The sequence below is a fragment of the Pogona vitticeps genome, chromosome 2 (assembly GCF_051106095.1).
Source record: "Pogona vitticeps strain Pit_001003342236 chromosome 2, PviZW2.1, whole genome shotgun sequence".
Taxonomy (NCBI): domain Eukaryota; kingdom Metazoa; phylum Chordata; class Lepidosauria; order Squamata; family Agamidae; genus Pogona; species Pogona vitticeps.
In genome coordinates this window covers 234,032,102-234,055,050 of record NC_135784.1, presented here as the reverse complement: position 1 = coordinate 234,055,050, position 22,949 = coordinate 234,032,102, and the positions used below count along the sequence as shown (strand labels likewise).

General features: G+C 41.1%; 1 protein-coding gene across 7 annotated transcripts in view; it reads left to right on the top strand.

Annotated features, from left to right (window-relative positions):
- Nucleotides 1–720: 720 nt before the first annotated feature.
- Nucleotides 721–22,949, top strand: part of CEMIP2 (cell migration inducing hyaluronidase 2) — a 77,619-nt gene continuing 55,390 nt past the window's right edge. For 4 of the 7 annotated variants that reach the window (XR_013541514.1, XR_013541513.1, XM_078385077.1 and 1 more), the window contains exons 1-4: nucleotides 6,687–6,831; nucleotides 16,057–16,399; nucleotides 18,493–18,633; nucleotides 21,625–22,186. Coding sequence is in view for 4 of the 7 variants with exons in the window: in XM_078385077.1 (XP_078241203.1) it covers nucleotides 16,069–16,399; nucleotides 18,493–18,633; nucleotides 21,625–22,186 (1,034 nt within the window). In the remaining 3 variants the exon portion in view is untranslated. Of the gene's footprint in view, nucleotides 845–6,686; nucleotides 6,832–9,647; nucleotides 9,764–16,056; nucleotides 16,400–18,492; nucleotides 18,634–21,624; nucleotides 22,187–22,949 lie in introns of those variants that run through there. The other 3 variants (XM_078385075.1, XM_078385076.1, XM_078385078.1) reach the window with 3 other exon arrangements.

The window sequence follows — 22,949 nt, the reverse complement described above, 5'->3', positions numbered from 1 at the left end:
CCAAGTCTGGATGACCTGCCACCAAAGACTAGCACCTAAATCTGTCTAGTGTCATTGCACGTGATAAGGATCATGCAGTGTCAGAAAGCATGAAGGGTAAGAGATGCCCACCCACCTTTAGCTCTAGCCCTGTCCACTACTACCATGCAGCTTGACATATTACCCCAAAGTAAAGCTTGTTGCAAAGTACATGCAAAGCTGGCTTTATAAAAGGAGGTGGTGACTAGTTTGACATAATCCAGTGAATTCATCACATACCAAGGATGTGTCCATATTCAAAATTCTATCCAATCACTCAAGACCCCTTTGTTTGTGAGCAACTGCAGCTCTCTATGGAAAGACAGCTGTTGATAATCAACAATATTAACTTTATTACAGTAACTGAAAAATAGATTCACAGTTTTAACTCGAAGGCTGCAAGTTTTACCTGGAAGCAAGGCCCAGTTAGATCAATGGTCACTATGACCTAAACATGCTTGATATTTTGTTATAACTTACTCTGATATTCATCATATATGATAGTAATACATCTGGTTTACAGCTGAAGAAGTGCTGAATAGATAATAGCCAGACCATCTCAGGGTGTCACATGAGACAATTCCTGTTTTTCAAAAGGGGAGAAAAGACTGGCATGACATCCTGAACAGAGTGTGCAACAGATTATGCTTTTCCTGTAGCAGCGTCACACCTTTATATGAATTTTCCCCTGAAAGCAAAAGCAGCCATTTGCTCCTGAGATGACTATGGAGGCAGACATCTGTGTCGACAGAGATCTGCAGCTATAACAAGAAAAATAAACTTTGTTCCCTACATTTTAATCATTTGGATACTCCTAGCAAAACAGGTAAGTTAAAAAAACACTTGATATTACAATGCTTTTAAAAAGTTATAACTTACATGCTGCCAAATCTAAATATTGTAACGTTGAAATATTTTTGTAATGATAATATCAGAACACACAACGAATTCTGGTAATGCAGAGAGCAAGCTAATTGTTCCTTACTGTTTGATGACAGATTTTATCACTTAGTCCTTAAGTGCAATCCAGAGCTAGCCTTAACTCCAAGGGAGTCACTAAAATGAACACTTGTTTGTCGTAGCTTCTGGAAGTTCCATTAATTTCAATGGTTCTACTTGAATAGAGAGGCTGGATTTAGTGTTTGACCGTACTATATGTTTTTGACATGTTCAGTTTCCAACATTGCCTATGAACCTTCGGTACTTTGCTTCAATATATGTGTGCCCAGAATTTTAGTACAACGAACACTGTGGAAGAGAATAAAAAATTGATGAGCTGTAGAATCCAGATTTTTATCCACTCCTTGGTAAAAAAAGAGACATTTTTAGTTTAATATTTTACACTGAATTAATCTATTTGTTGTGTAAACACCTTAAACTGTAGCTGTTCTCCAAACTTGATGTAAATTGGAGTTCTCTTTTTTAAAAATATAGCCAATAATTTACTAAATCATTATTGGTAGAGTCACAATGACTTTTTATGTTTAAACTGAGTTATACCTCAACTTTGTTTGGCTGGACTGAGAAGACCATTTTCGAATCTGGCCTTAGTACAAATTGTAAACACCAATATAGAAATGACATTGCACCATTAAGTTATATTACTTTCTGATAGAAAAAAAAGAACTCTGTATTGATAATTATTTAAAGCAGAACGTACATCTACTGGCCCAAATCCTTTATCCATATTAAAGCTACAACTACTCATTTAAGAGCTAAACAATATTAAGTGTCATAACAATATACTGTGAAAATATAGAAAATATAATTACTGGGTGTTCCTTATATCATAATCCCTGCAGATTTTTGCTATGAAGGCTTCACTGCAGTTTTGATTTCTGAACTTCACCAGTATAGGTATAGCTTGATGAGTAGACATGAGCATTAAAAAAATTACTACTTTTATTTTGAGGCTTTCAAGTAAGTATTTAAAGACAGATATCTATCTCTTGTGTTCTTGGGAATGTAGAATTCAAAGAATCACACTACTGTAGACTTGGAAGGAACCCTGAGAATCTTCTAGTGTAGTCCAACCCTCTCCCAATGAAGGAATAAATTTTCCCCAAGTCTTCCACATAGCACTGTACAAATGGAAAAAAACTAACAACCCACAGTCTGCTGATTTTTTGTCAGCTGGATGCCACTGACAGTGGAAAAGTTGGCAGAGGTGAGATGCCTAAGGGGGAAGTGGAATTTTATGAGGATTTCAATAGTTTGTCTCTCACTTTGCAGTATCTTGACCAGGATAGAGGTACTGCAGTATTTATAATAACAGGGCTTTGGAAACTTTGACATCCTTAGTTTTGGTGTACAAACACCACCAACCCCAATAACTATAAGCTATGATAAGGATATTGAGGTCTTGTAATCTGAAACATCTGGTGGTCAAATGTTCCTCACTCCTGGATTATAACACTGAACTCCTGTGTCAATCAAGACTTGCCAGTGACTGCTTCCTCACCCTCTCTATTTCTATGGTCCAGTGATGGGTATGTATGTGTGTGAGAGACACCAACTAGCTCTGCATCCCATCAGTCAGATCTAGCCAAGGTATACAGATCTCGTATACCCGAACCTATGACATGGCTACATTGCTCTGTTGTAATCTCCTCAGGACCACACAAATGATTGTTTGAGGACTGGTATCCTGTTCAAATATCTGCCCAAACAACCTAGGCTCTGGGGGTGCTTCATAGACTGAGCGGATGGGTCGGGATCACACTCTAAAATTATGGGAGCAAATGACTCCTTAGGTTGATCAATAAATCAGGAAGGAGATGCATGTAACTGCCATGGCAGCTAATTCATTCTGTTACATGGGGCTCTGATTGCTTCAGGATCAGGCTACACTTTAACTAGCTCTTTTTTCTCAGTTTCCCTATCTGGCATACATAAACATTTGAAAAACCTTGCATATATTGTACTACAGTGAGTCAGGACCCTAGGAACCCTAGCTCTATTGCTGGAGCTGCAATGACAAAACATACTTCATGGGCAAGTCTGAGAGACAAGCTACCAGTGCTGGATCACTCAGTGGTTTAGGTAGAGGTTGGGAGTTCAGTTCCTGACTGTGCCTGCTTTATAGTCTCGATGAGCCATAGGATCCCTTAATCTCAAGGACCTCTCTGTCATCCTCTACTTTCCTATCTCTGGATTTGGCACTGCTTGGAGGATGCTGTTCCCCTGGGATACACAGAGCCTCTCTGTACTTTTATACCCTGATGGTTTTGCTCCTTAGTCGCCATGCAATGCACTTCAGAAGGAAATGCTAGTTCTAGGGTATTCATGGTGCATCTTTCTGTGAGGCCTTATGGTTGCACAATTTTGCAGCTCTTGTGGAGTGTTTGGGTTTTAGCCTTGTGACATTTCCCCATACTTTTGGCACCCAAAACCACCACTGCTGGTGGGACACCCAAAAGGAAGCTTTGCCTTGTGGTTACCCTGTCAATTTAACACTTTCCTCTGGTTAGATTTAAACCCAACTTTTCTGCCTTCAAATGCTGTTCTTTCTTGTTGTGTCACCGAGTCACTCCTGCCAGTCACTGCAAGCTTCCTGTTTTCATTTATCTTCTTCATTTCTGTGAGGAGAAATTATTAGCAAAAAAACATGCACATAGTCTGTCAAGAGAACTGTGGAAATTAAGAAGTGCCTTGGAAAAGTGTTGTTGTTTTTGTTGGATTGCAGCTCCCAGAATCCCCAATGGCCAATAGTTGTTCTGAATGGGGGGGATGCTGGACTTGTAGTCCCAAATCCTCAGACGTTTTCCATATTTGCTATCATTAAATCTAATAAAAGTATGTGCCATCAAATCCATTCCAATTTACGGTATGCAACCATTTCCACGGCTCCCTAACAGTAAAGCACTCATGGTCCTAGGGGAGTGTATAGCTTACACAAGGACACACAGACTGGCTCTCCTCCCAAGGGACACAGTGGGGAATCCAGCTCCTGACCTCTGGTTCTGCAGCCAGGTAACCAACTCTCTGAGCTATCCAACTAGATAAAATATATTGGACATTTTTTTTAATACTGGAAACAGTCTGATATTGTGTAATCTTCAACCATTTTCTGCCAGTTGCACTATTATCAGCCTTGTATTATCAATGCATACTCTGCAATGTCCCACTTATTTCAATGGGTTTTACTGCTAGATACTGTACATAGGAATGTAGACTATGACATCTCCACTGTATTTCTCCCCTTCTGTCAGAATGCTGCATGTGTCTATGAATCACTGATACACCTACACATGAGTTCTGGTGCAGGAAAATATATACAGTACAGGTCTTAAAACAGTGAGGGGGAGGAGAGAGAGGTGTACGCCGTCAACCTGTTTGGCTGCAGTTCCTCAATTTGCTTGCTAAAAGTCAATACAGTGGATCCTCGACTTCCAGATGGCTCGACTTAGAGACTTTGCCAGTTACAGACTTCTCTGGCTGCAAAATTTAGGTTCGACTTGCAGCCGGAGAATCGACCTACAGACCAGAAAAAAACCAAAATGGAACAAAAATAGAACAAAAACTGCCAGTTACGGGATTAATTGGTTTTCAATGCATTGTAGGTCAATGGAGACTCAACCTACAGACTTTTCGACCTGCAGCCACCGTTCCAATACGGATTAATTCCGTAAGTAGAGGGTCCACTGTACACTGCTTGGACTGCAAAGGGGCAGTTCCCATGCGGATCCTGAAACGTGCAGTAGGAACATTTCTAGAAAAGATCTTGTGGGATCTGCAGGAAGAGGCAGGAGAGTTCCTGTCCAATAAAAGCCGCTGCTGGTTGAGAGTGAAGATAATGGGAAAGGCTGGTTAGATTCCATACATAGTTGTACTTTTCTCTCCGGTATATGTAGGCATAAATTTGTCCACTGATCTTTCCTGTGCAAAAGGCCACTTAGTTCTTCAGAAGATGATTAATGTGCAGCAAACATTTAGTTGGGGAAGTTAAGACATATCTTGCTAAATGCACTGCCTTTTTACTGTGATGGTAGAAAGTTCCACACTGGTACAGAATCCAAGTGTATCTCCAAGGGTTTTTCCCCCACAAGTATTCTGTTTTCTTCTCTGCTGAAAGAATTTGCTTGTGGTTGTTGTGGGTTTTTCGGGCTCTTTGGCCGTGTTCTGAAGGTTGTTCTTCCTAACGTTTCGCTAGTCTCTGTGGCCGGCATCTTCAGAGGACAGCACTCTGTGCTCTGGTGTAGTTAGCTTTGCTTGTGGTTAAGGATAATTCTGGGGGAAAGCCCATACTTCTGACCGCAGGTGTCCGTTCAAATCCTGGGCAATCTGCAGGTAAAGCTGAAAAAAATCGCCTGCCTTGAAACTGCACATTTATTAACAATAATCCTGCGCTAAATGGATCAAGGTCTGCAGAAGGTAGCCTGCATCTTAACGACCCAAGAAAGCAAAGCGGAAGGACAGCTGTAGGGACCTCTGCAAAATTCTAGTCCTAGGCAGGGCGAGAAAAAGCCTTGGAAGTAGCCCAGCTTTTTGCAAAAGCAAAAGAATAGTGACGAAAACCAAAAGACGGGGCTGCGGTCCTCTTGGCCGGGCACGATTACTCGAAAGCAAGTCCTACTACAGTACATTCTGGGAAGGGAAGGCAGGATGCTGGGCGCATCGCTGATTTCAAGGGGTTGTCGCAGGCAGTTAACAGCAGCGCCCTATTTCGATCGGTGCATTTTTCCCCTATTGGGGATCGATTGCACAGGGACGACCCGAAGAGGCCAGGTTAAAAACAGCAAAGGCGTGTAGCCATAGCCTGAGCCTAAACATTAGTTTGGTTTTGTCGTCGGTTTTGACTACGGCTGACCTTTGCTTGAAAGAGACAAATAGAAATCCTATCAGTTGGGGGGGCGCGCGAGAAGTTTTCAGAGTTCGCACTTTTGTCTCCAGACTACCCGACTCAAGCTGCTGCCGGCTTCAGAATAGTTTTCAAAACCTGCAAAGCGCGGATCAAAAGAAAAGCGTCTCCACGTAGGAGACGGGATGCCTCACTCGCTGAATTCGGTTCTTCTCAAGAGGACCGGAGCCCGAAGGCTGCCCCTCTCTCAAGGCTTTCTGGAAGCCTTATAGCGATCAATTGGAAGTCACGCGGCATACGTTTTCTCCACAGGCCCAATCCTACGTTCTAGTAGCCCCTAAAGTTGCCGCATGGCTTCTGCTTTGGTTGTGCTGCCGCCGCAGATGAACCTCACTCACTTCGCCCCCCCCCCCGCCCACCCACCCGCCGGTCCTGAGCCGAGCCACCGGCGGGCCAGTTTCCCGGCACGACGGCGGCCCAAGGCCGAAAGGCAGCCCAAGCTCCACAAAGCTTGAGGGGCTCCTCTCTCGCACGAGCAGAGCCGAAGAGGGCTCCCAGCGGCCGCTCCTTTCCCCTTCACGGTGGCGGCCCCGGGGGGGGGGCGGCGGCCCTTGACGGAAAGGCTCCGCCCGGCGAAGGTTCAGGGAAAGCCAGCCGAGGGGGCGCAGCAAAGGAGACGCGCGGGCCCGGGGGGGGGGGGGAGGCAGGGGAGAGGCAAGCACGGCAGCGCAAGAGGGAAGCAGAAGGAGGCGCTTGCGGCCTGCCGGGGCGGAGCTGCGTGGCGTCGGGCTCGGCTCTTTGCCCCGCCAGCAAGGCGGGAGGAGCGGAGGGGAGGCGAGAAGGGGGGACTGCCATTTGTGTGAAGTCGTGGGGTCGTGCCGGGCGCATTGGGGCGCGCGAGCAGGGTGAGCAAAAGGGGAGCACCATGCCTCAGCCCCCTCCGCCCTGAGACGCGCCTTAGTCCCTCTCTTCTTCTTCTGCCGCCTCCTCCTTCGCCAGTCCGCGAGGCCCCGGTGAGTGCCCGCCCGCCCGCCTTTCTCCCTCGGCTCCTCGCGCCTCCTCCGCTTTGGCTGTCGCTTCGGCTCCCTGCCTAGGCGTCCACATTTGGTGGCCACACGCACGGCCGCCGCCGCCGCGGGAAGCCCTGGCGCGTCGCCCTCCTCACCGGGCTGGGCTTCTTCGCCGCCCTCTGCCCGGCGCCCTCCTTCCTTCCTCCTCAGCCCCCCGCCGCCTCTTTCCAGGCTCTCCCCGGGGACCTTTCCTCTCCTGCTGCCTTGGCTTTTTGTTCTCTCGCCTTCGGGGGGGGGCTCCCTGCGTCCCTCTCCTTCCCACTCAGCCCCCCCTCCCCTCTTTCCCCCGCATTTCACAAGAATTCTTTAAAGTCTACAAGAAACTCTCTTCCCCCCCAGCCCCCCAAATGACCGCGAACGAAGAAAAAGAAAAGGCAACGACGAATTCTGCTCTCTTCCTGAGCCGCCGCTTGAGAGGGGTGGGTGGGTGGGTGGTCTGCGCTCCCTCCGCCCGCCTCGGCCGCTCGTCCCTCCCGGTTGCGAGCAGGACTGGCCGCCGAGAAGTGGTAAGGCGGCGGCGGGGGGGGGGGAAGGAAACACCGCGCCCTCCCCTTTTCTCCCGGCTGGTTCCCCGTTGACGAGTCAAAACCAGAGGAGCTGTAGGTCCGCTCCTCTTCCCCACGGTATTCTTCTCTATCCCTATACATCCACGGTGTTTCCCGACACCGCCCCCGCCCCAATCTTTTTTGGTCCTTCGAGATCTTCCTCTGAAACATCTCTTGCTACTTCCTCTTGGTGGGCAGGTCCCTAATTGCCTGCTTTAGAATATACTGTATCTCGTTGGAAGTGATTCTCCTCGGATCCCTTTGGCCAGGTTATCCTTTTGTAGTTCTGTGCCTTTCGAAGGGTGAGGGGGAAACCTCACAGTTGGAAGTCTTTTCTCTCCTTGGAGGGGCTTAAATCTCAAGAACCAGAAGTTTAGCTCTCAGGCTCAGTCAGCCTTTTGTCAGCTCATGCAGCAGCATTGACAGTTGGGCACATCTGATGCCCTTTCTCTGATAACAAAGGGATTGAAAAAAGAGTGGATTTGATTTAAATCATGATTTAATTGAACAGCTTAGACTTGATTTGAAGAGGATGGTTGCCCCCCTCAAGAAGTTGCTATGTGACTGCAATATGCCGTGTTTCCCCAAAAATAAGATAGAGTCTTATATTAATTTTTGTTCCAAATATGCATTAGGGCTTATTTTCGGGGGATGTTTTATTTTACTAGTCATGTAATCTTTTTCTGGTTGCTGCACAATGGTGGATGGTGAGGTTTCACTTAACTGGGGGTTATTTTGGGGGTAGGGCTTATGAGCATCCTGAAAAATCATACAAGGGCTTATTTTCAGGGAAACAGGCTATGCATCTCATAATGTAATTTTGGGCTTATTTTCAGGGAAACAGGCTATGCATCTCATAATGTAATTTTTTCCATGCCCCATTGTCTCTACCTCCAGTAATCCTCTATTAACTGACACACCTACTGTTTAAAAGTGTACATTTTCAGACATCGGAAGTATCAGTGATTGGTGTATTCCTGGAATGCACATATTCACACTGTGTACACTTTCAAACTGTAGGCTTTTTGGGATTGCACACTTTGGTCCGTCTAGCTCCATAGTGTTTATAGTAGGGGTAGAGAACGTGTAGACAGGACAGCTTAGTGAGGTGGAATACCTGGTTGCATAGCAGTGGCTTAGGAGTTCTATTCTTCACAGTGTCTTTGATAACAAGAATCAACTTGCACAATTCCAGAGTGTTATCTGAGAAGGGAAGAGTAAACCAGCGGTCCCCAACCCTTTTGGGACCACGGACCGGCTGAGCCTAAGAGGAAGGCGGGGGGCTGCAGGTGCGCATGGGTGCACATGCACTCTTGGGCACATTTGCAAAATGGTGGGGGAGCAGCCCCCACCCCTTCATGCATATGCAGGGGCGCCTGTACACCTGCCTGCACGCCCACCCACCCACCCCTTTGTGCGGGCACTCGGCACATACGTGAATGTGGGGGAGCACTCACGTCAGCGCTGACACGCGCGTGCACACGCAAAGCAGCTGTGGGCAGGGGAGTGCCTGCGGAAGGGCAAGAGGTCTGTCTTCATGGCCCAGTCCGGCTCAGGCCACGGACTGGCACTGGGCCGCGGACCGGTGGTTGACGACCTCTGGAGTCAACCACTTCTGGGTCCTCTATCTAGCAAACCCTGGAAAATTTTGCCACATAGTTATTAGGAAGTTTGTGACTTTTTAGATTTTGTTGGATTACTAACATCTTTGGCCTCTGGGTAAGCTAGCAGAGGTGCTAGAGAGGAGCAGTGTTTGGAAGGTCACGATTTCTGCACCTCTTGACACTAGCAGCTCTCTAGGTGGCTTGTGGGCTGAGCAGGAGGAGAACATCTCATTCCATAAGGTCAGAAAAGCTGCTTATGCTTTGCAGCTTCAGGCAGGAATTTCTCTGTAAGGAAGTGCTGGAGAGTGGCTGTGGGACATTGCGTGTGTAAAACATGCACTGTTACCCTGTTTTCCCAAAAATAAGACCTAACCTGAAAATAAGCCCTAGTGTGATTTTTCAGGATGCTCGTAATAAAAGCCGTACCCTAAAAATAAGCCCCAGTTAGGTGAAACCCTGCCATCCACCATTGTGCAGCATTGTGCAGAAACCAGAAGAAGATGACATGTCTGTATTTGAATTAATGTAGATTGTTGTACATAGAAAAAACAACATCCCCTGAAAATAAGCCCTAATAAAATTAATATAAGACACTCTATCTTATTTTCAGGGAAACATGGTAGTTTTCAGTGTGATGTAGTGGCCAGAGTGATGGACTAGGACTCTGGAGAACAAGATTCGAATCCCTGCTGGGCTGTGGAAACTCACTGGGGGAGATTGGAACTGGTAAAACCACTTCTCTCACTTACTTTGAAAACCCTATTAGGGTCACTATAAGTTGGTTCTTGACAGCACGTAACAAGAGCAACAGCATTGTTAATAGAGAAAAATGAAACAGGAGTAAGGAGGACTTTGCACCATTTTCCTTGGGCACCCTCTCACATCCCTAGCAAGCCTGCAGACACTTTTTGCCTTATAACTTTTTTTACCCTGTTAGAAATTTGGTCTTCCAAGATTTGAGTTGGATGAAATGGCCTTAACTTCTCCCCATCTCTAATACTGTAAATGTCATCGGCTTTATGTGCTACTTCACATAAGTCATGATGATAAATTTAGCTTAAAAACCCTGTTAACAGCATTCTGAATTCTTGAATTAATAATATGTAGAAGTCATCTATGCCAAGATTGCATGCTTACTTTTGGCATGTGGTTTCTTGCTGAAATAAAAAAGACACCAGAATTTTGTAAATTCCTTGTAGGAACATTGAATTGTAATGATTTGGCAAAGATGTTGTAAGCCTTCTTTCTTTTTACAAAGTAAAAAGCAGTCACGAAGAATGAAAGTTCTTTCCCAGGGAGCAGTCCTAGGACACTCAAAGTAACAAAAAGATTGGAAAATTCAGTGCCATAGATCTAATGTTGATGTTTATACAGTCAGCTCCAGAGAATATTTATTGGCAGCAACAATGAAGAAATGAGTTTTGCAGTGTTAGCTGCTATGCTCTGTAGAATGCTTATACTGAATGAGCATAAAACAAATCAATCAGTGGGAGAGCTGTGGGTGACACCAGCACACCAACAATTAGGACTATTAGCCTAAGATTTGTTAAATGGTGCAGTTTTTTCTATGTGTGTGTGTGCTTTAAGGGTAAACTCAGAAGTTTCAATGACATCAGCCATTACTAAGGATATTGAAATGTGTTTTTTCTATGATGTGGTTTGAGGGGTATTAGATGTTTCAGAGAGCTGCCCCCAGTTGTTTGAAGCAGGGTAATTAGAATGATAGTGCTTACACTTTCCTCAGAAATTCAACATGAAGCCATCCTTTTCATGGACTCTGTGTGTGGATGCTGCATTTTGTTTTCATCTAGTTTTTGTATTGTACGCTTTATTATTATTGTACACTGTTTTGAAATTCTTAGTTCTAAATGGTGTAGAAATATTCATCAATAAATAGTTTCCCTATAAAATGGTTGGATTGCATTTTTGATGTATTAAATATGTGAGTGGATTTTATCTATGGCTGCAGTCCTCAAATGATCAATTAAAACTTTCTTAAAAGAAGCTCTGATTCTTTAAAAACTATTATTTTTTTAATGTTGGTACTTTGAAAAACTGCAGGTGGCTAGTCTCATGAGAACTGAAATTTGATTTTCCCTCTCACACTGGAAGAATATATCCCTATAAGAGTAGTGAAACATTTCAACCTAATAAGAAAGAAGTCCAGTTGCTATGACTTAGCTTCCAGATAACCTCACCTGGATGACATACCTGAGACAGATATGTCTCCCTCCCTCCCTCCCTCCCTCTCTCTCTCTCTCTCTCTCTCACACACACACACACACACACACACACACAGAGTATTTTAACTGTCATGTACCAGGATTAAATAAAGTACATTGATTAAATTGTGGGGCATTCTTCATAATTGTTGGTTTGATTTTTTTTTTTTTTTACCAAAAAATCTACAATAAATCAAATAAGATTCCTTCAGCTGTGTGGAAGCTGAGTGAAAATCACTATGTAGCCAATGCTATCAGATTTTTAGCAGGATAGGTTTTCAGCCATTGCTCAAAAACATTTGTAAGAATCCATCCCCCTTCTGTATAGCCATGCTGGTCAAGGACCAACGTGGGTGGAGAGTTTCTATTCCTAGGCTGGGAGTTTTTTTGGAAATAAGGTGCCCTAATAAGATGTCTTAAAGAGTGCAGCTTTTGGCAAGTTTAACTTTAAAAATATAAACAAGCAAACTGTGTACTTGGAGCCTAAAATCGGTCATTACGTTCTAATTAAGAGTACATTTATTAAATCATTTGCTGAAGGGAAAGTCAATAGTCATGTAAATTGCTTTGATTCAGTGGCTCTCCTCTAATTAAGATATTGGTAATTTAGTTTAATATAACATTCCTTTGTTGGTTTTGATGAAGTTTTAGAGGACTTTTTGCAAAACTAGTTTTTCTTAATTGATCTGAAAATGTAACATCTAGATCAGCCACATTTCTTTCTTTTTTACTGTGAAAAGGCTGCCAAAGGGTCAAATGTGAAACAGAGTTACTGTAGGATATTTTTCTCCCTGACTCAACCCTTGTTGGCCAAATCTTGTTGATAATAAATTGCACTAAGTAGGTCTGTTGAATCAGTGGGGATTTAGTGAATCATTTCCTCCATAAGCTCAGTTGTAAATGTAACTGTGACTTACTGTGCTAAAATTGCAGTTAGAGTAGGCCCATTTGAATCTGTGGAATTTACAAAACAGTTGAGTCACCAAATCCCCATTAATTCATCAATATCCTATTCTAATGTATTCTGAAGAGAATACATATTCTCTTTGCGAATACATATTCTGAAGAGCCTTGTGCAGTGGTTAAACTGCTGTACTGCAGCCAAAACTGCTGACAACACAGGTTTAATCTCAGGTAGCCAGCTTGAGGTTGACTCAGCCTTCCATCCTTCCAAGAGTGGTAAATTGAATACCCAGCGTGCTGGGGGATGAGGGGTGGGCAATGTGTAGACTACATAATTAAATTGTAAACTTCCCAGAGAGTGCTTTAAGTGCAGTGTATAAGCAGCGCACTGTGTTTTTTGCCTTATTCTTTTCAATGTGATTTACTATGACACGCAACAGGATTTTCCTAGTTATGCGGTGTCCTCTGTTAAATGTCAATGCAATATTTTGATGCATAGTTATTTGTTATATGACATTGTCATTAGAATGAGAGATTGACTATTTTGAATAATAATTAAGGTCTCTATTTTTGTTGGTGGTATCTGATTCCTCTTCTGCTTATAATTTCTAATACTCTTTGTTGTCACTATGAAATAAGACCTAGTTGGTGTTAAAGGATTTAAAGTTCTTGAACTTCTAATGTGCTATAGCTTTACGTAAATCTGCATGTATTTATTTAAATCATTTATATGCTGCACATAAGGATTTCTGGATGGTGTAAAACCAGCTGTATCTGGAACCAGTAAAAAGCCAATGATTGATTGATTGATTGATTGATTGATTGATTTGATTTGATTTGATTTGATTTGATTTGATTTGATTTGTATCCCGCCCATCTGGTCTATACGACCACTCTAGGCGGCTTCCAATATAACATAAAAACAATAAAACAACACAAAAATATTACATAAGTCATCCAATAACAAGTTACAATACAAAAATAGAGTAAGAAACAAATAAAGAATAAAAAGAAAAATCAAGTATTGACTAGAGGGAAGGCCTGAGAGCTGGTTTAAGACAGTCCAGTCCAGAATAATTTGTCCGTCTGCACCAGCTCTTTTGCTGAAAAAAAAATGCTCAGACATTTTCCCAGTGGTATTAAGACATTTTTCCGGTGGCCTATGCTGCTCTGTTATGGGTGTTTGCAGGATTGGAAAGGCTTGCTCAGAACGACATTCTGTTTCTTAAAAATTCTAAAATAAAATTCTGTTCAGTTAACTTACTGTTTTATCATTTGTGTCAGCGTTGTTTCCTGTTTAGAACATCATGTTTAAATGCAGGGCACCTTGGTCTATTTTTGAGCTATCATTGATTGACATTAGGAACAACCACTAGGAACACACAGACATTCTCCTTATTAATGTTCATTTTTGTTACACATGTGAAAGTTTGAGACTTAGTTATTTCACTGCTGAGAAAACATTGAATAGCAGGTTTTGTAGCCCTTGGCATTCTGGCAGGAATGTTCTTGCTATCTTTCTGTGTATTAAATATGGAGGACTTGGAACAGCGTCTAGTGTGGCTGAGAAGGCCAATTCGAGAGTGAGTCCTCCATACAGAGCAAGTTACCATAGTCTCTCGAGACTGAAGGATGCCTAAATCACTCGGTGTATTATTGATGAGTAGCTAGTTTTTTTTTCCTTGCAGATGATGTACCTGCTGTTGTTTGTTCTGAGTGTCCTTTACTTTATTGATGGAGACAGGTTTCAGTTTGCCTAAACTCTACACAGTTTCTCCCATAGTTAATCTCAGCACTTCATCAGCTTGTTTACATATGATGGTCTAGTTACTTTACCAGTTGATAAATCCTATTGTGGGCAGGAATTAGATCACTTATGGAAGTGTTGGGTATGATTAGTCAGAATCCTTATCAGTTATCATTCCATCTTTGGAAATAAAAAACCTACTGTTGTTAGGCCCAGTTAAATGGAAATATCCTGACAATTAAGATTTTGGACAACCCAAAATAGAAAGAGCTGTATAAGAACAGTTTAGTAAGGCATGTTAGTTAAACAAATGAAAGATAGTTTGAGTAACTAAAATAAATTGCAGCTTTCTTTTATAATAATCCATTTCTCAACCTTTAAAAACCCAGTGCCCTTTTGGATAAAGATAAAAATCACATGCCTCCCTTCAAACAAGACTTTGACAAGGAATTTATTTGAAGTATTGTAGCTTAGATTGGGAAAGGCAAGGGGTGGGCCTTGTCTTCCCCACACCTAACATACCACAACCACTAGGAGAAATGTTTTGGTAGCCAAAATGTAGGTAACACCTCAAACAGCAAACTTTGCACTATATTAGACCTTTCTGAAGAGATGGTTGTATTACTTTGCTTCAGTAAGAGTAACAGAAAGCCTTGAGAAACCTTAAAGACTAACATTTTTTATTACTTTGCTGGATTATAGTCTACTTCTGCAGATGTACTAGAGTGAGACTAAGGTATAAAGAAAAAGTAGCGCTAATCAGTGAACTACTATGTGCTGTAAGTTGCTGCAATAAAAGGTGAACAGCAAGAAAGCAAGAGGTATAATGGTTTCCCCCCAACTTTCAAAGAGTAGTTCATAGATCCCTTGAAATCCTGAACAGCCACCCAGCAGGCAGACCCTCACCTCCAGTGGAGAATGACTTTGAAAAAAAGTTTAAATTACAAATCTTGGAAAGTCTGCTACTGTACTGTTTTTTAACAAAAAGATAATGAAAACTCTGAAAACTCTGAGTTTTCATTATCGTTTTGTTAAAAAAAAAGACTGGCCAAATCTTGTTTCTTAGTGTAGTAAATTGCACTAGAGTAAACCCAGTGAATCAAGGTGAATTTAGAGAGTCAAATCCTCAATAAGTTCCATTGATTCAAATGGGCCTATTCTAACTGTTACTTTGTTGTTGTTTAGTCGTTAAGTCGTGTCCAACTCTTCGTGACCCCATGGACCAGAGCACGCCAGGCCCTCCTGTCTTCCACTGCCTCCTGGAGTTTGGTCAAATTCATGTTGGTAGCTTCGATGACACTGTCCAACCATCTCATCCTCTCTCGTCCCCTTCTCCTCTTGCCTTCACACTTTCCCAACATCAGGGTCTTTTCCAGGGAGTCTTCTCTTCTCATGCGATGGCCAAGGTATTGGAGCCTCAGCTTCAGGATCTGTCCTTCCAGTGAGCACTCAGGGTTGATTTCCTTTAGAATGGATAGGTTTATTCTCCTTGCAGTCCGGGGAACTCTCAAGGGTCTCTTCCAGCACCACAATTCAAAAAAAGCATCAATTCTTCTGCTATCAGCCTTCTTCTACTGTGACTTACTTTAGCTTAAGTAGATTCAGTTGCCTACTCTAGTGTGATTTACTATACTAATAACAGGATTTGGGCCATTAATGCGAAAAGGTTTCAGGGGAAACTTGAAATATATTTATTTAAAGTTCATATTGATCAAGTTGACAAATTTTATATATTTTACAAAATATAGGGAACTTCAACATAACCCAACTAAATGCTTGTATGTTTTATTTATATCAGATGCTTTAAAACCACAAAATAAAGGTTATTTCAGAGATTTTGCCAAAATTCCTTCTTGCAGATTAAAAAAATTAAAATAGAAAAGATTATGTTTTTTTTTTTGTAAATTAAACTACATTCGTCTTCATTTCTAAATAAGCTGAAATTTGAATACTCAGAATGGAAATTTACATATGGTTTGTGTCAAACTATCTGCACTTTCTATAGTAGCTCTTTGAGCCAGGATTGTAGGATGCATTTTTCTGCTACATGTCATATATGGAAAATATGTAAGTTTACCTTTTATATGTAAAAATGACTTTTTCATGGTGAAATAATTTAAAATTAATCCCTTTTGCTCCTGTTCTAGTGATCGTGTAACATGCAAGGCATTGATCCCAAGGGACGTTCTCCTGCTTTCCTTCAACCTCAGAATGGCAGCAGCCACAAATCCTCTGGGTATGTCCCAGGAAGAATTGCCCCATTTCGTCCTCCACCCCCTCCAAAGAACCAAGCTTCAGCCAAATTTACATCTGCAAGACAGGAAGCTCATGCAACCATAGCCTCATCAGCAGAAGAGCAGCGCCGTCAAGCAGAAGCAAGCAGAAAGAAAAGGCATAAAAATACCCTCATTTGCTTTGCCATGTCTAGTTTTTCATTTTTTATTGCACTTGGTATTATTTTGGGGATAGCATCAAAATATGCTCCAGATGGTGAGTTACTGTTGTTGACGTGTGATAATGTTTATGAGTATATAGCAAAAGGTTTTGAACTCTTACTCTTCAGTAAAATTTGTATCATTTTAAAGAGTGGATTCTATGATGACTGGTAAAAAATGGGAACACTGTCCATTTTTTAAAAAGACAAGTACTGTATCACTTCATTAGTGATTGTAATAGAGGGTCATCAAAATTAAGTTTTTCTGCAAGATAGAACCAAATCATATTGTATATCAGAAATTATGCTTTGCTCCTAGGATATAATTTTGCAATTTGTTTCTTGCTTTGACTTTTCATAAATAGGAAGGACGCTTATTTGAACATGTCACTTGGTTGTCATTTTAACCTTTTTATGGAACCAAGTGTATGTATGTAACATAGATTGTTCCTGGGAATCCCATCTTTCTGTAATGGTGTGTTAAGTACTGGTATTTAAAATAAACAGTGTTGCCAATTGTTTCCTAATGCCTTCTACCTTTAGTGGTTGTGGATAAATTCTCTATTGCATAAAAATACACACAGTTTTGCTCCAGAAAATGTGTATTAAGAAACTAAAGGATTATATAACATCTATTAAAAGAAAGAGTGAAAGAGCTGAGCCATCCAAGGTAATAATCCAAAGGAATACTTTTCTTTAGCAGTGTGAGTCGCATAAGTTTGACAGTAGGAAACAATTTCTAATGGTCAAGTAGGATGAATTGCAAAGTTCTCTCCTTCCCAGTGAAACTAAAGCAAAGTGAAATATACACTATGTAATCACAGAAATCGCTGAGGAAAGGAGTGATGGAGAGGAGAGGAAAAGGCAGGATCACCTTATGAATCATTAAACTTGTGATATCTACTAAAGCACGGAGATTGAAGAGATTTTCCCATGTGGTGAAATATCTACCAAAATGTAGAAGAGAAGCAGTTGAAGAGTACAAAATATAGCATTTTGTGGTCACTGCTGAAATCATCAGTGATTTTAAAACAACTGCCACTTATTATAGCTAGAGTTGATAGTAAGGTTAATTAGGGACACCTACAGAGAAGACTCAGGAAACTTTCATGCCTTTGCCAGAGGCCGGATTGCTTCTGCTGAAACCCCTGCTGAATTATTGCTCAATCACAAGTTCTTACAAAGTGAATGAAAAAAAACAGGAAAGTGGAATGATTTGGAAATGAGATGTGTGTGTGTGTGTCTGCTTGTTCATTCATTTATTTCGTAAGGCACAACATACTACAGCTTTATTGCATGAGACTTTGTAAAGACAATATGAAATATGTATAAAATGTAACATTAAAAGAACAAATTCTATGAGATTTTAAAAACACAATACAAATAATTAATAATTAATGAAATAAATTATGTATGAGCAGTTACTAAAATGACTAAGCCTAAAGCCAAATATCTAAATCATTTACCTGATTTCTTACAGAAATTAGCCTGCATTAAATGGTAAAATAGACTCTGATGATATTTCAAAACTAGTTTAATGAGGCCAGACCACCTAGCATTTGTTTTATTCTTAATTGTCTTCATCAGAGATTACCAATTTTTTTATTCTCAGGCACCATTCTGTTCCCAAGTCCATGGCTAGAAATGTATTTTGTCAGTATAGTAATTTAGATATATATTCTGAGTTCAGAATCTCCAAAAAGTAGCATTAAATAATCACTAGTTTAGCAAGAAAACCATTTTTTAATCTTGTGAGTTAATTTTTTCAATTCATGTTTTCAATTAAAACATTTTTGTAAAATCTCTTGACTTAACTTTGTTCAGTCAGCAGGGTAGATGAAATTGTTTTGGGGACTATAATTGGCCCTTAAATATGAGTTTGCTGTTAGGTGGGCATCTGGCTGCGGAGCCAGAGTTAGGGAGTTCAATTCCCTACAGTGCTTTCTGTGAGTAGAGTTAAACTGTGTAGCCTTGGGCAAGCTGCATAGTCCCAGGATGCCCCCAGAAGGGAATGGTAAGCCACTTTTGAGTACTTTCTACTTAGAAAACCCTTGAAAGTCAGAATTGAGTTGACAGCCTATGATTATTGTTATCCATGCTCTAAAGATTTGAAATTGGTGGTTTAATCATAACTGTGTTTGTGTTGCAGAGAACTGTCCAGATCAGGATCCTCGTCTTAAAAATTGGAATCCTGGACATGATAAAGAAAAGAAAATTATACTCCAACAGGGAGATCTGTTTCGTCTGAGCACAGATGCTACAGTGCACTCTATAGTTATACAGGATGGGGGTATGTAAAGTACCATCATGGATTCAGCATGTCGTAGGCCATGTGGGAAATGTGTGGCCCTACAGATGTGGATGCACATCAATTTTTATCTGCTGATCAGTAACTATGTTGGCTAATAAGAGGCTGTTGAGATGCTAGCTCAGGTGTTCTTGAACTGCAATTCCCAGAAGCCTTTGCCATATATGTTTATCATACATGTCTAACTAGTCTCCATGGGCACTCTTCTGTCCATCCTGACTCCCTTCTAGCATCAGAACTAGACCTCCAGTGACAGGTGTTAGATGATGGAGAGGATTTAGTTCCCCTCAAATGTACAGAGCTGCTTTTGTCCCCTTTCCCATCCTTAATTTGTTCCTGAATACAGTGGTGCCTCGCACAACGATGTTAATTGGTTCCAAAAAAAAGACAAAAAACCGTTCTGTGAAAACATCGTTCTGTGAAACACCATTTCCCATAGGAATGCATTGAAAACCGGTTAATCTGTTCCAATTGGAACGGATTGGCGTCCTTAAGTGAAAATCGGCATAGGAAACATCGTTGAGGGAAACGCGGTTCCCCAATTGAAATGCATTGAAGCCGACTCAATGCATTTGAATGGGTTTGCGAAGTCCCTTTTCGCTCCTGTAAAAGTGTCTTAAACTGTTTGAAACCTGTTTTAAATGCTTGCAATCGTTAGCCCACCTCCTGAAACCTATGCAAACTTAATTTGGTGTTGTTCTGAGTTTTCGTTAATTTTTGGTGAATTTTTTTATTCTCCATTGAAAGCCATTGGACGGACTTTTACAGGAGCGAAAAGGGACTTCGCAAACCCATTCAAATGCATTGAGTCGGCTTCAATACATTTCAATGGCATTCCGATGTCCGTTTTCGCTCCTGTAAAAGTGTCTTAAACTGTTTGAAACCTTTTTTAAATGCTTGGCATCAATAGTCAAGCTTGTGAAACGTATGCAAACTTAATTTGGTGTTGTTCTGAGGCGTCGTTAATATTTGGTGAATTTTTTTCTCTCTCATTGAGAAGCATTGGACGGACCGTCCAATGCTTCTCAATGAGAGAGAAAAAAATTCACCAAAAATTAACGCCACCTCAGAACAACACCAAATTAAGTTTGCTTATGTTTCACAAGCTGGACTATCGAGGCCAAGCATTTAAAACAGGTTTCAAACAGTTTAAGGCACTTTTAAATGAGTGAAAAGAGACATTGTTGTGCGAAAATTCCCCATAGGAAACATCGTTGTGTGAGGCGGCAAATTTTTCAGAAAAAGCCATCATTGTGTGAATTTATCGTTGTGTGAGGCACTCGTTGTGCGAGGCACCACTGTATACTACACATGTGTTCCTTGAACTAAATAGAAGTGCCCCCCTCCTGTTTCATTTGGCCCTGAAAAATACATTTTTGCCTGTATGCTAATAATTGTGACCATGCATACAGCTGAATTCAACTGAAAGAAACCTTTTTAAATTAAAAAAATATTGTTTTACATACGACAGTTTCTACTGGAGCAATTAAATGCTCAAATGATTATATTTAATGTGTTGTACATGTTACCCATTTCTGTTGTCTAGAATGTTCCATTTAAAAAAGAAAGAAAGAAAAGGTTACGTTTGGTGGCATGTAGTACTTCAGAGTCTCACTTGGTTACTGTATGTGAGACAAATATTAATTGAACTAAAGTAGTGTTGTAAATTGATTCATTGCCAAGGTACTATTCTGTAAATATGTTCCAGCAATTTCTCTTACTGTAAATGTTATTTGACACATTAGGAAAAGTGACATCCTTCACACGTAATCTGTATTGTTGTTCCAAGAAATGATGACTGTCATCCTGTCAAGTGACATAACATTGCGTTAGTAAAGTCCACTTCAGAACTTGTGAGTTGTTGATATTCAGTGCTAGAGATAAGGGAATGGGAACAGACAAAGCTGAATAACAACACAGCTTCGGGACAGAGATCTGAAATCAGCTGTTCCAAGAGGAGGTTTCCTCCCAGTTCATTTCCTGTGCTATGAAGAGAGAAAAAAACACTGCAGTTCTTTTCAAACAGTTAAACTTAGAATATATATTGAAAAGATCAGAGGGAGAGAGCAGACAAACTGACCGAAATCTGGTAGTAAGTTGGAACTGCATTAGGCCCATTGAATCAGTGAGGATTTGGTGAGATAACACCTATATAAGTTCTATTGATTCAGTGGATTTACTCTAGTTGTGATTTCCTGCTGGATTTCAGCCACTAAGTAGTAAGCCTCCTAGCAAAAATCTAAGATAAGAATTGGAATGTTTTGTCCTACAAATTTCCTTCAAACCTATTTCAATGTACAACAACTTCATCTGTGTCCATCTTGCTTCTAAAAGTTGTGAAAAATTAGGCCTGAAAACAGCAGTGGTATTAGATTATTAGCTGTGTGGTTTTTTTTTCACATTCTGAATGTAAGTACGTCTCCTGCCTTCTTAGAGGAGAGAGAAAAGTTTTTCTTTTAAAACTTTCAACTTAACTCCATTCCTCTTTTAAAAATCAGCCTGTAGTAGTTTTTCTGTCTACCTGTCTTGATTGTTCTGTTACATTGTTGATCTAATCTGTTTTGAACTTTCTTACCATCTGGATTCTTTTCACGCATTTCCTCTTATGGTGCTAAAGTGTATCAAATATAAAGAAATGCTGCTCAGTCATCAACCATTTAGGACGCTTACACAGCAGAATTTGCTTGGTAACTTCAAGGACATGATCAGACTTGTAAAGCAGTGCAGAACACTCCGTTCAGTGCCTCAGATACACTCTTTGGTGTTTTTTTTTTCTTTGTTCCAGTACTCCATGATACGCTGAATTTTCTCTCTGAAAATGTCCTTGTGTGTTTGAGATCTAAAATTCACGGATATTTGAACAGCTTTTTTTTTGCTAGCGTCATGACTTGTTTGCTCCGCCAAAACGTTGTCCTTCAAAATGTCCAGATATTGCTTGAGAGGCTGCTTACTGAAAAATATTATTCCCTTCAGGATTACTTGTCTTTGCCGATGATGAAAAAGGATCCAGAAATATTACACTGCGAACACGTTTTATCCTGATAAAGGATGGTGGAGCGCTTCATATTGGAGCAGAAAAATGCCGTTACAAATCCAAAGCAACTATCATCTTGTATGGCAAAAAGGATGAAAGTGATTATGTGCCAACATTTGGCCAAAAGTTTGTGGGTGTGGGCCCTGGCGGAACACTGGAATTGCATGGATCTCAGAAGTTAGCGTGGACGTCTTTATCAAAGACTCTGTACTCTTCAGGGCTGGCCTCTGGATCGTATACATTTGAAAAGGAATTTTTCCGAGGCCTCAATGTGAGAGTCATTGACCAAGACACTGCACGCGTTTTGGCGGTAGAGAGGTTTGATACTCATGAATATCAAAATGATAGCAGGAAACTTCAGGATTTTCTTAAAGGCCTGGATTTTGGCCGTGTTGTTGGTATTGTTGTGGGGGATTCTGCTGCGAAAAACCTACTGGATGAAACCAGAACAACCATACAGAACCTCCTGGGAAGTAAACTCATCAAAGGATTGAGTTACAGGTAAAAAGAAAAAAGAATCTACTTCTATTTATACAACCTACGATGGGTGGATGGTTGGGTGGATAGGAATCATTTGTGTTGCATACAGAGGTCAAGTCTACTGTTTTCACTCATGCAGAGGTTTTTATGTGATATATTAAGTTGTTCTGCTTCTGAATATATTGTATAGAACAATCACAAGGAATTTCTTTGGTCAGGATTTTGAAATTGTAAACCCCTTGGAATTGTGTTACTGTGGTTTGTAACTATAACTTTGATAGTCTTATAAAGGTCACTGAAACAAAAGTCCTGGCCTGCTTCACACAACCGTATGTTCCAGGGTTGATGGGGGAATCCTTTCCTGCCTGAATTAAATTGCAGTATTCATTGAGTGGCCAAGGCACACCAATGGTAGATGGGACCAAAGGCAAAAGAGGGGGGACCAAAAATATAGGACCATATTTTAGCTTGAATCCTTTTTAGCCAATTAGTATGCCTTAGGAGAAGCATTTTAATATTTCAGCAGGGGCAGTGGAGGGAGGTATACAACAGCTGGGAAGATGCCAAGTGATGTTGTCATGGGGAAAAGGGCCAGACTGGGACTTGTAGTCCAGAGCCTGAGGTTCACCTCCCCCACCCCAGTGTAACTCTTGTCAAAGTCTCTCAGAATAAGGATGTTAAAAATAGGCAGTATAGTGATAAAACAACCCAAAAATATTTCCCTTGGATGGTGTAAGTGCCACTCACTTTCATATTCAGACTTAGAAAGTATTTGTGTCAGAGA